Source organism: Nicotiana sylvestris, chromosome 4, assembly GCF_000393655.2.
Source record: "Nicotiana sylvestris chromosome 4, ASM39365v2, whole genome shotgun sequence".
NCBI lineage: Eukaryota > Viridiplantae > Streptophyta > Magnoliopsida > Solanales > Solanaceae > Nicotiana > Nicotiana sylvestris.
Genome location: NC_091060.1, coordinates 12574552 through 12590269, shown reverse-complemented (window position 1 = coordinate 12590269; position 15718 = coordinate 12574552). Strand labels below are relative to the sequence as shown.

The following is a 15718-nucleotide window of genomic DNA, read 5'->3' as shown; positions in this document are numbered from 1 at the left end:
ATGAGTATGGCGTTCTAAAAAACTCACGAACATCCTCCGGGTCAATATCCGAACCCCATCCTTCGCCCTCGACATGTAGGCCCCCTCCAACGTTAGACGATACACCACCATCAGCGGAGCGCACATAACCACCTCCTGGGTAAGCCCCTTTCGTTTGGGGAGACCTCCCCGCCAAGATGGCATCGACCATAAATGCAGGCACAGGCGCCGCCTGCGACGCACCCGTCCTAATTTTATCAGTGTCCACGGCCACATCCTTCCCAAGCTCAACCCTCATCCTTTTACTCAGTAACGACTCATCCCCATTAGAAGATTCGTCCACAAGGTGACGGGTCGGTACGGAAGAGGTCTCTTCCCTCACGACCATATCGCGAGAAGGATCTCCCATCTGCATTGGTTGAGCACGACCCTCCCGGACGGACTCACTCAAGGTAAATTGCTTTCTTGCAGCAGCGACAGCCTGCCAAAATGCAGGGACTGGGGCACTCCGCCTAGAATCTCCTTGACCTGTCATCGTAAAGAGTCGTATCAATAAGACGACGGTATATAGTCAAGGAGCGACACAGAAGAAGACACTTACCAGATGAAACTCTCGGCCCAAAGCGTTTCACGAAAGCAGGCCAATCTCGAGTCTCCACTGCATGGGGCAACAGATGAGCTACCCAATCCCTTATACCTGCAAGAGGGCGGGGTGGATGCCCCATAGCTGCAAACGAGAAGTGAACAAACACTATAAGGAATAAAGAAGAAAAGAAAGAGTAAAATAAGTGGCGACACTTACGATTCTCGTTCCACCGCTCCGGGAACCTAGCAAGGTTAGACACGATGTGTTCGGTTCTGACGAAGAAGTACTTATGCCAAAATTTGCGACTTGCTCGGTCGTCGGTCCCAACAACCAGCCCTTTTGTCCCATGGTGCCTCAAATACACCATAGTTCCCCTATGAGAGCTGGGTGAAAACAAGTGCAGAAGGTGGTGAATGGTAACCTCACACCCCGCCAACTCCGCGTACTTTGTCAACAGCAGGAGTATTTTAAGCGTGTATGGGGAAAGTTGCCCCGGGAAAACCTGATAGAATCGACAGAACTCTTCCGCTAACGGGAGAAGGGGGAAGGAATGACCGATCACGAAGGGGTACTAATAAAAAGCACAATACCCAGGCCTATGGACTTCCATGAAGTCCCTTCCCGCTGGAACCATATCAACATGAGTGGGGATGTTATATTTTGTAAGGAGAGCATCGATATGAACTTGTTCCATTTCAAAGAGCACGGGGATAGGAGTAGGAGAAAGATCCTTGAGAAAGTAGCTTCGAGACATGGGGTGTCTTGGCAGCAACTCCTCCACAGTGGGAAAGTCATCCCCCTCTTCCACCGTCATGTCCTCACCGCCAGAGGGGAGCGCCACGGACAACAGGGTGGCATCAGAAACCCCCTCACAAGATCGATGTGTTCTAGGCATCTCTTCGGCGGAAAAGGTATTAAAATAACAGAGAATGCTATGAACAAAGAATGGGAGAAGAAGAAGCAGAAAAATCGTTGGAGCAAACACGGGAGGGATGAGAAAGGATAACCAGAAATGAAATGGCCAAGAGTCTTTGAAAAAATAAACCCTCCACCTATTTATAGGATTGGGTGGCGCCAGAATCGAAACGGAAGGCTATAGAATGGCACCGAAATTGAAGCGACAAGCCCTCAACCCCCGTCTAAAAAATGGGCATAATGATGACGCACGTGGAAATGACATCATTTCCCGATAAGATACACTATCCGGTGTCTTGTTGAGCACGCTATCCTCCCATTGTTGGCCAAGCCATAACGCTTCGTAAATCCAAATTTCTCCACAAGAGTGGGTGGTGTCTGCTTATCAAGGACGCACCAAGTTGCAACCTCGACAAGTGGAGGGACTAACTGTATGGGTCCAAATTTGGATGACCACGACCATTGACGAAGACGACAAACGACGAGATCTTCGTAGCTCGACGTCCTGTAGAGGACAACAGACAGCGAACAGAGGATGCATGACTTTTACAGTAGTGTAGGCCCAACAGGGGCAGTAGGAATATCTTTCGAATATTCCCTATGATATGCCTTTTAGGGTTTAGAAGGGGTTTATCCCTTATATATAGCGAGAAAACAACCTTGTAAAGTGAGCTTTTTTACCTGTTTAGCAAAGAACACCTACTGTAATACTTTTCTACATAAAAGATTGGCATTCTTAAAGTTCGATCACTCATTCTCACAAGATCAAGAAATATCTATTGTGTTCATCTTTTATAACTTTTGTTCTAGAGTTTATTATACTTAGCTAAGATTTACCTTTTCATTCGCTTTGACTGATTTATTCAAAAAATTTCCAATATCTTTTGAGTCAAACAAATATATACATACACATAGCCAAATTTTATGAAATATAAGTAGAATCAGTAAAAACCGACTTGGTTTGCTTTGCTGTATGTGGTGCTTTCTTTCTTGTTTCTTCGTTTTTATGTTTTCTTTAGTTTGAATGACATTCCATGTTCAAACTTCAAATGCTACATTCCATGTTCAAACTTCAAATGCTACTTTTTCTACACGTGCTATAAAGGCCGTTTGAAGTAAATTTGTTTATTTTTAATGGGGTTTGTACATACTGAAGAACTTTTTTTTTTTCATTTGCGATTCGGCATATATATATTGGGATTTAAATTCACATCGAAAAGTCTAATATTTGGAGTAGAGCTTTTCAACAAAGATAATTTCTTACCCCGAGTTTAAATTTGAGACCCTAACTCACGATAAAAATTATTTATATTCGGTAACCAAAAACCGTATAAAATTTGTATAATTTTTATATATAACTTATAGAGTATATATACAAAAATCTTTGTTCATAGTGAAGTAGTTGCAAGCTCCTTTCCTAATGTTTAGGATTTTATATCGGAGTTTGACTTTTGTTTTGTCCTTTTTTTCACTTCGCTGCAGCTGCTTGACTCATTTGCTCTTTAGTGGAACATGCTGACTAAGCTTTCAAACTAGAGAAATTTTCGTAAAGCACTATCTTTTAGTAGTAATTAGCCATTTATAGATATCATTCGCTATATTACGGATTATAGATACCTTTTGTGTGGTTATAAGATGTATTTGATGTATTTAAGTTATTGTATTCGTGAATACAGTAGCAAAAATAGGTGTGAATCTAGGAAGTCCAGCTAATTAGTTGTTGTATTCTAGTGTATTCGATTGTATTCATGGAGTGAAACATGAAATTACTGGACAGATTATTGTATTTAACTGTATTCGACAGTATTCACGGCATGAAATAGGGGATTACACTATTTTTAAAACGGAAAGTGAATCAATTAACATAATAGACTCCTAATATAACTCAACAAACTCAATTATAACACACAAATTTTGTATTTTCAGTTATAAAGAAGATTCTCAACCAAAAAATACCCCAAAACATAGCAATCTTCAGAGAAATTATATAATACATCTGAATACATAAATTATATTAATTAAAAAATATATATGAATACATTCATGGCTTATAGCGAGACAGTGAATATAATGAGATACATATAATACAACGGGATACATTGAAATACAATGAAAAAAGACTAGTGAATACAATGAAATACATGGAATACAACGAGATACATTGAATTACAATGGAAAAAAAGACAATGAAATACATCGTGATACATTGAAATATATTAACAGAAAATCAAGTTGCTCAGCCCCAAACTCCGTCGTCTTTGTTCAAGAACAAACCCTAATTTCCGGCGAATCCATCGTCGAGCAACGAAATAATCCACCTAGTATCCGGTCTATTATATCGTCTTCCACTTTGATTGAGGCCTTATCTTTCGATTGCTAATTTTTATGAAGAAAAAGATACCTGGGTTAGACAAGCCTGGAACCGACTCCCTTCTGATTGTTGTTTTTTTTTCCAGTCCACTAGTGGTTTTATTGCAATTACGAGATATGCAAGTGCTACTCCCTTGCCACCATCCGTACTCAACAGGGGTGTAGGTTGGCAGGTAAAAAGGTGTTTTCCTAGAATCGTCCCTCCTGCTCCCTTTCCTCCATGTTCTTTAGCAAAACAGAACATTGAATCATGAATAATGTCTTCTAGTTGATCTGGATGTTTACTTGCAATCACCGTAGCTACATAAAAGGCGGACTTTGGTGGTGGAAGTGGGAAGAGGTGGCAGGTCCAAGAGGGAATCCGTGGTGGTAGACGGCGGAGGTGGGTCAATTTAGGCATTAATGGTGGTGGGGAATCTGGTATGTTAGGGAACAAAGAAGCATGGGATTTTATTTACATTGAGAAATTTTAATGGGATGAGGGAAGAGAATGAGATGTATCAAAGTAGAGAGAAAAAAAAAGTGTAACTGATTAGCGTATTTAGTGGCTTAGGGCTAGGAGATAACCAAAATTAAATATTTTACTATAAACATTAAAATGTATTTATAGAATATAATTTTTTTAAATGATATTTATTTAATATAAATAAGGTGTTAATCTTTGCTATAGGAGGTAAAAATTCCTTGAAAGAACTTAAACATAATGTCTTCTACGCACATGTTCATCACCATTATTAAAATGTTTATTTTCATCTTAATTTATTCTTAACCAAGATATTAATATAAAAAAATTCGAATTCATTCACTAGTATGATATGCGTTACACTTTTTCTTTTATGAATATTACGAAGTGATTTAACACAATCTATATTCAACAAGATTTGTAACGTTTAAGAATTCAATCTTCTGAATTTTAAGCTTTTGGTACAATATTTTCTTGTTTAATTATTTTCTAGTTATTATTTTAATATTTGCTTTTATTGTCACTTACATACTCCATATATAAAAACTTAATATTTTAAGCAAGGGCAGAACTAGAAGGTCATACTTGGATTCTCTACATGCTCTAATAAAAAAGTGATCCATGATTCAGTGCACTAAATTCTCGCTATGCGCCAGATCCGAAAAGGGCCATACCACAAAAATCTATTGCCTATTGTACGCAACTTTACCACATGTTAAAATTTGGGACCATCTCATCTAAAATGAGAACGAATCATTAGAAGACTTCCTTCCCGTTGCATTCGTTACCCTTAAGTCGGTATTTTTTTGGGTATTATTTTTCCAAGTTACAGTTGACCCACATTTAGAACGTCGCATTAGAAAATTTTAAAAGGCAGAGGCCAGAGATCACAACGTTGAGCAACTAAGTTCTTTTATAAATAAATCTAACTTAATGGCAATTAACCTTCATCAAAGTAAAAGATAATAAAAATGTAAAAAGGACCAAACCCCCAAGACCAGAACCAGAAGGCACAACACAGAATCTGCAACGGTGAACAAATTCTACATTTTTGTAGCAATAAATAAACAGCCAGCCAAAAGAACGATGCCAATTCCTTAGCTTAATCGCAGAAATGCAGGTTGGCATGCATGTTTACTACATTTCTTGTGACCGTCTTACACAACGACTGACCCTTTTCTTGAATTCATCTCTTTTTTCCCTCCATTCCTTCTGCAAAACACCATACACGAGACATTAGAGATATTAGAAGGCGCAACAAATGAAACGGATACGAGTGTCAAGGAAATGAGGAAAGGGGCAACAAAGGGAAAGTTTAAAAGTGCAATAGAAACATTCAGACAAGTGTGTGTTCATAAAGAAGGAATTACAAATTGTTCCGTGGATTTTAATTATCAGCTACTTCCATATTGCAAACATGTGTTAAATCTAAATAATTGTAGGTTCGTATGCAAAAACAAAAATATCATTCATCAGCTAATTGATCTTTATCATTACACAGATCTTAACTTCAGTTAAGGTTTGACTGCCACAAGTTGAGAAATCGACAACATTTAGATTGAAGCAGGATATCGCTAAGCAAAAAGCTAAAAAATCCCAAATGAGTATGTGATACAATGTGAATTAGACAAGGTGAATATCGCCCTCCAACCCTTGCGGAAATTAAGTAGGTCCTGCTTTATGGGGGACCAACGAAAAGAAATTCATAAATCAGATTACTTACAGCAGCTTCAACGTTAGCAGGAGACTCATCGTTAGGGCTCGAAAGCATGGATATGATGCTTAAAACTATACTCTCCACCTGCATAAAACTCTCCAAGTCAATTTTGATTAATTAGAAGTTACACTGTTTAGTAAAGAAAACAGTATACACACGATGCTCTCCCCCAAACCTGTGTCACTCGGACTCTCCAAAATGCTGCCGCGCCCGTATCGGATCCTCCAAAAACGCATTATTTTTAGAGGATCCGACACGCATCTAACAGAATTTGAAGATTCCAAGCAACATAGCCCCAAACAATCACAAAAGAAAGAAAATGTAAAAAGGACATTTGAATCACAATAAATATGAATCACGTTGTATATACTATACTTTAAAGTGTTGAATGGTCAGGTCCAGTAAAACCTGCTGAAAACTCTCTTTCCCTCCACTTCCGGTGGGTCACTTATGGTCCCCCACTAAGCATAAAAGTTCTTTCAGTCAGAAAGAGACAAAAGACTAGAGCACTACTATTGTCCACTTACACTAAAAGGGCATAAATCAAAGATCATTCTTTGTTTCTTTTTTGCATTATAGAATTGCTTTTGGAAATGCTAGTATATAAATACCTATAGTGTTGTAAACCCTATAGGCGGTATGAGTTAACTACGAGACAAATTTATCACAAAAAGCTCAAGAACCAACTTACTTAAACAAGTGAGGTGTCAATATAAGCGATGATCAGCCAATATGCAAGAGTTAGATCATATAATAAAAGAACTCCCATGCAATTTCTAGACCAAACTTAACTCCTCATTCATATGTTCACTACTACATGGAGAGAGAGAGAGAGAGTAAACATGTATGTTCGCTACATCATCAGATATTATCAAAGAAATCTGGAACATTCTTTTCATGTATGCACTTGGGAATGAAGACAGTAAACATGATGCATTTGACAAAGGGATAAAGGATTAAAAGACGAGTCCATTCTGAAATTCCACGACCTACTCAATTGCAAAGTACCAGGATATTTCAAGAGAGTTGAGCATTAAAAAGAAGTATCATAACAAGAAGGCCAGCAATCACAAGATGCTACAACATGCATCACAGATCCCAGGTGTTGGGGTGATCTTGCCCTTACATTGCCTTTTACAAAGAAAAGAGTAGTGCAATGAATCAAAAGATCACTAAAAGAATTTTGGCAGTGTTTAAGATTAGGTCCAACGTAAGACCGGCAATTTCATATGGTAGTGAATGTTGGAATGCTAAAGTCCAACATATCCATAAGATAGTTGTTGCAGAGATGTGGATGCTAAGATGGATGTGCGGCCATACAAAATTATATAAAATAAAAATGACCATGTTCCACAGAAACATAAGGTGCAAGTAGAGCACGTATTGAGGATAATATGAAAGAAGGTCGCTTGAGATGGTTTAGCCCTGTCTTGCGACCTTCTCTCGCTTTATCCTCAATGCGTGCTACTTGCGTCGCCCTACATATGCACCAGTCCGTAGGTCGGTAGGTGTGGAAGTATGGTGAGTGAAGGCGTGTTAAAAGGGAACGAAGTAGACCTAAAATCACATGGATGGAAGCTGACTCGAAAGACCTACAAATCCTTGGAATCAATATAGACTTAGCCAAAAATAGGGCACAATGGAAGAAAAAGATCCATCTATGTGAAACTGTAGTTGGGAGTAGGCTTTAATTAGAGAACTTTTTTTGACAAGGTATTTTATTATTATTATATATATAAAAACTTATTTTCATTATTACTCTTATTTTATTTAGGCATGATGATGGTATGAATTGAGCTTAAAAAAAGAAGTGAGGATTCCAACACGTTTGGGACTGAAGCATAGTAGTTGTTATTCTTTAAGAGTAGTACCACAGGAGATCTAGGAGTTTCTTTTTTGGTTTTTCTTATTATTCGTCAGGAACCAAATTGAAACAGTAGCAAATTCTTGAGAGACATTAACCCCTTTAAGTACACTATAAGTAAGTTTTTTGCAGTATTGTTTGAAATGGATAAGGGAACAAATTTTCCTGCAAGAAGTCAGAGTGAGATTAGCAGGCATAGGAGGAAAGACAGATACTCTGCATGCATATTTCAGTAGCCATACCGTGTGGACAGGAGACCAACGCTCACTCGCAAGCTCATAGCCATTTGGATCATCACCGGGTGGGTGAAGAATTGAGATGCAAACCTTTCCGTCGGAGTAAACTGTATATAATACAGGAATACCAATCAAAAACTAAAATCAGCAATGATGATGGTAACGAAGATCAACAGCTTAATGAAGCCTATAAAATAGATATGTCGCTACAAACCATTAGGATGCCAGATATCTGTGGTAAATCTCACAGTTGGAGGACTGTTGGGATAATTTTGAGGAAAACTCATGATAGCATTAAAGAAACCCCCTTCACTGCAATTATAACAATTATGCAACGTTAGGCATTCCTCCCAAACTTATTTGTACATATTAACATTGGACAATGCAAATCTATACTCTTAACTAAATCACATGTGAAATCTTTCAGAAATCATATCTAATGTTATAGGACCATCAAACAGAGGAACAGTTATAAAACGGAATGCAAACACTGGAAAAGGGAAAATTAAGAATAATGTTTCTCTCAAAACCAGTAACAAGAAAGAGTGTAAAGATAACTGATAAAAGTTAACCTATTTTTAATAATTTTCGTCCCGTTCTTATTTCAAATAAGTATGCAGGAAAAGAAAATGCAACCGATAGAGCGATCATCCTCACGAAAAAGATGAATGCTAAGATCCTACTTTTCGACCAATCAATCTAATTCGATGTTATATTCTGCTATATTCACTTTAATTCCAATACAAAGTGCAAATCGACTGATAAGAGGTCCTTATTTATAAAGTTCAAATAAGTTTCCGCCCCAACTCTTATTTCAGACAAGTATCCTGTGAAAGAAAATGCTGTCTATAACTTGTTCATCACCACAAAAAAGGTGGACGCAAGATCCAATTTTTTCAACCATTCAATCAATATTTTCCAACCAACCAATCAAATCAACTACATATTCTGCCATATTCCATTCAGTTCCAATATAAAGCTAGTATCTTTACCAGATAAAATTAGAGAACCCTTGCACACACACAGTGGCGGAGCCACCTTAGGTTAAGGGGTGTCAACTCTTTAACCGGAAAATTACATTGTATAGCTAAGTCAAAAATTTATTTTTATGCATATATATTATATGTTGACTCCCCGTAGCTTCTTCGTGTATTTACTTCTTTATATTTTGACATCCCTTAGTGAAATTCCCACACACATAATTACAAACTTCGCCAGTAGACTTAAAACAGTTCAGAACCCAATTAACTTGAATCATGAAATCACAATAGAATTACACTAATCAATCATGAAATCTCATTAGAATTACTGCATACAGGGAATCCAGAAACTATTCAAAACCCGATTAAATTGTCCTTAATTAAACCCAAAAAAAATAACAAATTCAAGAGAGAAAAAGAGAACTGTAAGCCCAAATTCAAAATCCTTTTTTTAATAGAAAGGACTCACTATAGAGTATCTTGGGGGCCAATAATTGTAACACTCCATTCAAATAAGTTATTTTCATCAACTAAACCTGCTGAAAATCCATCAACTGGGTTTCTATTGAGATCTGCAAGGAAAAAGCACGGATCTTTAAATTAAAAACCCAAATAAAACAATTAAAACACCCCAATTAATAAAGACAACCCAAAAAATGGGTATATATAGAGAATTGTACCTTTGAGTTGTTTCTGAAGGAGAAGACTGGCTTGTGAAGGAGAACCTGAAGCCATATGACTTCAGAGAGAGAGAGAGAAAGAGAGAGATTCTAGAGAGAGAAAGTGAGGAATTTAAAGGGGTCTCAAAGAAGGTTCTAGGGTAGCGAAAGAGATGGAAGGAGAAGGGATACAGAAATTTATAGAGATGTTATTATTATGGAATTTATATACAAAGCGGTGCAGTGAATTGTATAGAGTCTTATTTCTGTGTGTATAAATTTTGCGGGGGAGGGGGGAGGACCGGGCGTGGGGGTGGGTAAAAAGTCTCTTTAAAACTGACTGATAAGATAAGTAATGGAGTATCGAAAGTGGCGGTAAAAAAAGAAAATTACATATCCTGTGGTGCAGATACGGCTGTCTAAGGGAAGGGTGCCAAGTGGGCCTGTTAGGCCCAGGCCCGGACATGCGAGCTCACATGGGCGGTGGGCCTAAACGGGCCTACCGGTTTAAGCCCGAGATCAGGGGATTTGAGGCCCAAGTGGGTCGGTTCTCTTAAAATGTCCGGTAAGCTCGAGACCGTTTGGATTTGGGACCGGCTCATAAGTGGGCCGGTTCAACCGGTTCTAAACGGGTCCAACGACTAATTTTAAAAAAAAATCTCAAACCAAAATTTGATCGTTGGGGCTTTATAAAATAGTCGTTATAGCTGCCAAAATAGTCATTTAACCCCTCAACTTTGTTTTAACCCCAAACTTTTTATAATTATACTTTTTCCCTATTTTCAACTATAAATACTCCTCATTCTTTCATTTTTCTTCACCAAAACATCAATTTCTCTCAATCTCTCTCTAATTTTCTTCAAAAATTGGTTACTTTGTTGTTGCAACCTGTGTGAAAAATTGTGAAGTTGATGAATTGAAGTATTCAAGTCTTCAACGATAATTATTTCAACAAGTTGTTCGTCAATTCGGTAAACTCGTTCTAACTCTTTAGTTTTAATATTATATTTTTGTTTGTTTTATTTAATTACTTTGTATAATTATAATTAAGATGGCATATTCCTTTAAAAATGTTTAGTAAAAATAAGAGAAAATTCAAGAGTGATGAATCTAGTGACCAATCTATTCCTCCTCTAATTTCCTGGCTTTCCCTACCCAAACCCCATACCTGCCCTCCACCTGCTCCTATTCTTGATAGTGATAATACTTTATTACAATTTACGAATAGTCAATATGTGCATAATGTTAGTGGTGGTGAACGCTTAGATGATTGAATATATGAATAATCTTTATGGTAATCCAACTATAGATGAAGAAGATGAGCAGGAATAGATTTAGATGAAACGCAACCGGATGATGATACACCCACTAGTCATGTTGCTCAAGTTAACCCAACTAATCTAAATGATGCCCTAGATGACCCCCATGTTACTACCCCTACTTTTTCTAGACAACCTTCTTAACGAGCCGAAACATCTCTTGTTTGGCCATTTTTTATTCAAATAAGAGAAAAAAATAAAGCTAAGTGTAAAATGTGTGGCAAAGATTTAGCCTTTAACCATGTTGATCCGGGGGACGAGAAGTTTAAGGAGACACATAATGATACACCCTCAAGATAAAGTTAAATTTTTTCAAATGAAAGCTGCGGTCCGGGGGCAAGTCCAACTAGTGAGCCTGACCCTAGTACCGGGTCAAATCAATTTCAATCGGAAATTAATACTGTTATCAGTGGTATTTTATATTATGACCCAAGAAAAGACAGGGAAGAATTGGCAAAAATGGTTACTGTTATGTGCTCACCCTATAGTTTTCCGTCTAACTCCCACTTTATGCATTATATTAGAAGAGTTTTTAATCTTACTTATAAAGGATGTCCTCGCATAACCGTAAAGAGCGATATTTATAAATATAAACATGAATATGAACAATATTTGCGCTATTTATTTACTCATATTAATTTTCGTATTGCTATTACTACTGATATTGTAGAAGTGGTAATGACTATGATTATCTTACTATTACAAGTCATTGGATTGATAAAGAGTGAATAATGCAAAAAAAGCGCATTATTGGTTATAGAATAATTAATTCATGTTACACATGGCAGTTTATTTCTAGCACAGTTACAGATATTTGTAGATATTTTTGCATTAGTGATAAAATAATGTCAATTTCAACGGATAATGCTACTAGTAACACTAATGTTGTAGCCTTGCTTACCACTACACTAAATCCTGCATTTAGTAACATTTTTCATGTTAGATGTATTTGTCATATTTACCATTTAATTGTGGGTGATGGTATGAAAACTTTAAATGTTGAAATTGAAAAGGTTAAAATGGCTCTTAATTGACTTTTTTATTCAAACCGTAGAAGTAAGCTTAGAGAATATTTTAAAAGATGCAATGAATTTGGCCTAAGAGAAAGAAAGGTTCCTAAACCTTGTCCAACTAGATGGAATTACATGTATGACAATTTAGTTGTTGCATATGAATATAAAAACCTCATAAACTCAACTTTTAATGCTCATGTAAGTGATGGTGATGAGCATCTTACAAATGCGGATTAGGCTAATATTAAAATGCTTGTAAATTTTTTAGAGACAATTCATATTGCTACAAATAAATTTTCTGGGCAATATTATCTTACTATTTCAAACTGTTTAGTTTATCTTGTAAATCTTGCAAATTTATTTGCTCATTTTTCAGAGGGTGGAAAAATTTATGAAGTAGCTATTGATTCTATGAGAAAGAAATTTTAAAAATATTTTTTCCCTATTCCCCCTATTTATGGTATTGCTGCCTTATTAAATCATACTATGAAATTAGGTGGTCCTCAATATTGGTATCGATCTATTTATAATGGTTTAGCACTTGCACCTGAGGAGTTCTCTACACTTTCAGACGCACAAGTCTCAATTAAAATACAGGCTCTAACTATTTATAGTGCTTATCAAATTGCACTAGATAATGCTAGACCAGATATTCCAACTCCTTCTTTTTCTAGTTCTCAATCATCTAAAAGAACTGCAGAAGTAAGAGCACTTACTTCTTGGACCGAGTTCAGGGGTTCTCAAGGTTGTACCACTAGTGATTGTTCACAACTAAATGAGCTTGAAGTTTATTTGTCATAGGGACTTGAGCAGGAGAATCCTGATGGCTCATTTAATCTTTTGGAATGGTGGAAGGGCAAAGAAAAATACTTTCCGGTTCTTTCAAGGATGGCCCGAGACATTTTAACCATTCAAGCTTCAACAGTGGCATCGGAGAGTGCTTTCAGTCAAGCAAGACTACAACTCGATGATTATAGAGCATATATGAGAGAGAGAGCTTGGAAAAAATAGTACTTTTCAAAGATTGGATCCGTTCAGAGCGAAGAAATTTTGGACTTGCTGAATCACAACCAGAGGTAGACGAAGCTTATGAAGAAATGCTAGCTCAACTTGCGGAGGAAGCAGCTTTGCTCGGAAGCGGTGATGAACAAACTTCTTTTTCACCACCACCAACGGAACCTCCTCCGAACCTTGATGGATTTATGAAATTTGTAAGAGATACCATGTAAAATTAATATGTAACTTGTATTTTGGCACATCTTGATTAGTTTATTTTTCTTCTCAATGGTGGTATTATTATAATTTTTATAATAATAAAAATTATAACGCATTCCTTTGAATATCTTTTTACAATATTTTGTGTTTTAAATTTGAATTGCAAATTTTTAAGTCACAATTATATACAATTAGTTACAAGAAAATGCCTTAGATATAAAATTTAAATAAATAAATAGCCCCATATATATATATATATATATATATGAAGTATATATAATATTGTCACGACCCCAAACCGGATCCGGTCGTGATGGCGCCTCGTGAAGATAAGGCTAGCCGACACAATTTTCAAATTCATTTTTAACAATTTAATAAGTCAATTTAAGTCATTTATAAGAATAAATCCCCAACAAGTATAAATTTGGCGAAATAGGAAAAGTGCGAAAATATATACAGCCCGACATCGGGGTGCCACAAGTCACGAGCATCTACTAAGGTCTAAATACAACAGAAAGTCTGAAAATGTACTAAATACAGTCTAATGAAATCAAGAGGGAGAAAAGCAGTGCTGCGAACGTTGGGGAGCTACCTTGCTAAACTCCGATGACTCTGCCTCTGACCAACCAATACCCGCTACCGGGTTCAGAAGTACTTGAATCTGTACACAAGGTGCAGGGAGTAATGTGAGTACTCCGACTCAGTGAGTAATAATAATAAATGAAGACTGAGCGATAAGAAATCACGTAAAACACATCAACATGTTGTATAGAAGCAGTATAAAACCAGTAAGAAAGCAATGAAGTTGTTAAATCTCTTAAAACATCTTAGCTCAGTTCAATCTTCTTTAAAATACCTTTTCACAGTTAAACAAGTAAACGAAAAGCAGCTAAAACAGATAAGCACAGAAAATCCGCCCCTCGAGCATAAATACCAACAGAAACATCCCCTCGGGCAACAACATGGAACAACACCAGCCCCTCAGGCTATATCTCACATCACAATGGGTACCCGCGCTCACTGGGGGTGTGCAGATTCCTGGAGGGCCCCCTTACGGCCCAAGCGCAATATCAAGCCATTTCGTGGCATATTCAATAGGCTCTCGGCCTCATATCAACAAGCTACCTCGTGGCGTACAAATCTCAGGCACTCGGCCTCAGAGGCGGATCCAGTATTTAATGTTTATGGGTTCCTACAACGACCTTGAGTAAATTTTTAATAATAACTAGGCTCACCTTCAAATATTTATATATAATTAGTGAATTTTTCAAACATATTTAGACTGTTTGGACAAAAGCTACTGGTTCAAGTGAACCCATAGGTCACAAGGTGGATCCGCCCCTTCTCGACCTCATAATCATAATCAGTGTATTACTGCTACGGCGTGCAGCCGACCCAAAAGTATCCTCACAACACAGGTCCTCGGCCTTACTCAGTCAAAATCTCATAAGCCACTCTGGCAATAGTAAAACATGATGCTCAACCCAAAATATTATTTGAAATATCATTTAATATGTTAAAATAGAGTAAACATGGATGAGTTATGAAAACAGTAGAATATAGCATGACTGAGTACAAGTTTAAAGTCAAAACAGTGAGGAAATAGTAGTAAAAATCCCATAAAGGTCCAAATAGTTGGCATTAGGCCCAAATAAGATATTCAGCCCAAAACATGATGATAGCAAGCAGTTTTTAATTAAATACGCAGTAAAACAATCATTCGGTATGGACTAATTCACAATCCCCAACAGTGCACGGCCCCACGCTCGTCATCTAGCGTGTGCGTCACCTTAATATAGCACAACAATGTGAAATCTAGTGTTTCATACCCTCGGGACAACATTTACAACCATTACTCACCTCGATCCGGTCCAAGCTCTAGCCCACGATGCCTTTGCCCTCACGAATCGACCTCCGGATGCTCCAAATCTAGCCACAATCAGTACATAACCATTAAAATATGCTAAGGGAACAAAGCCCACTCAAAAATATCTAATTTACATAAAAAATCCCGAAATTGCTCAAACTCGGGCCCAGGCCCACGTCTCAAAATACGATAAAAATCACGTCAATAGAATCCTCGACCTCTCACGAGTCTACCCATATCAAATTCATTAAAATCCAACCTCAATTGCCCATTCAAATCCCCAAAAGAATTCTCAAACTTTTCTTCCATTTTCCTCCAATTTCCACTCTAATTTCTCAAATTAAATGATGAAATTCAAGACTAAATCATGGAATTAAACCAAATATGAGTGAATAATACTTACCCAATTGCTCCACTGAAAATCCCTTCAAATTTCACCTTCTCCCGATGCACAACACACTCAACACTTCGCGATCGCGACACCTACTACGCGAACACGTAGAACAAATGCATTGGGGGCCATCTACGCCTCTTC

At 37.3% G+C, this 15718-nt stretch overlaps 1 protein-coding gene across 1 annotated transcript; it reads right to left on the bottom strand.

The window, feature by feature from the left end:
- Positions 1-5208: 5208 nt before the first annotated feature.
- On the bottom strand, positions 5209-10021 carry LOC104213660 (ubiquitin-conjugating enzyme E2 7-like). Its single transcript, XM_009763190.2, has 6 exons — positions 9791-10021; positions 9580-9682; positions 8345-8442; positions 8137-8237; positions 6037-6114; positions 5209-5525 (listed from the first exon to the last, which is right to left on the bottom strand). Exons 1-6 carry the CDS (start codon positions 9843-9845, stop codon positions 5451-5453), a joined length of 510 nt encoding a protein of 169 aa, XP_009761492.1. The 5' UTR covers positions 9846-10021; the 3' UTR covers positions 5209-5450.
- Between the last annotated feature and the right edge of the window lie 5697 nt (positions 10022-15718).

Coding starts and splice junctions, on each gene's coding strand:
- LOC104213660 (XM_009763190.2), bottom strand. CDS start 9,845: ATGGCTTCAGGTTCTCCTTCACAAGCCAGTCTTCTCCTTCAGAAACAA. Junction 6,115..8,136: donor GTTGGTCTCCTGTCCACACG/GTATGGCTACTG, acceptor AGTTTTATGCAG/GTGGAGAGTATAGTTTTAAG. Junction 5,526..6,036: donor CTGCTAACGTTGAAGCTGCT/GTAAGTAATCTG, acceptor GGTGTTTTGCAG/AAGGAATGGAGGGAAAAAAG.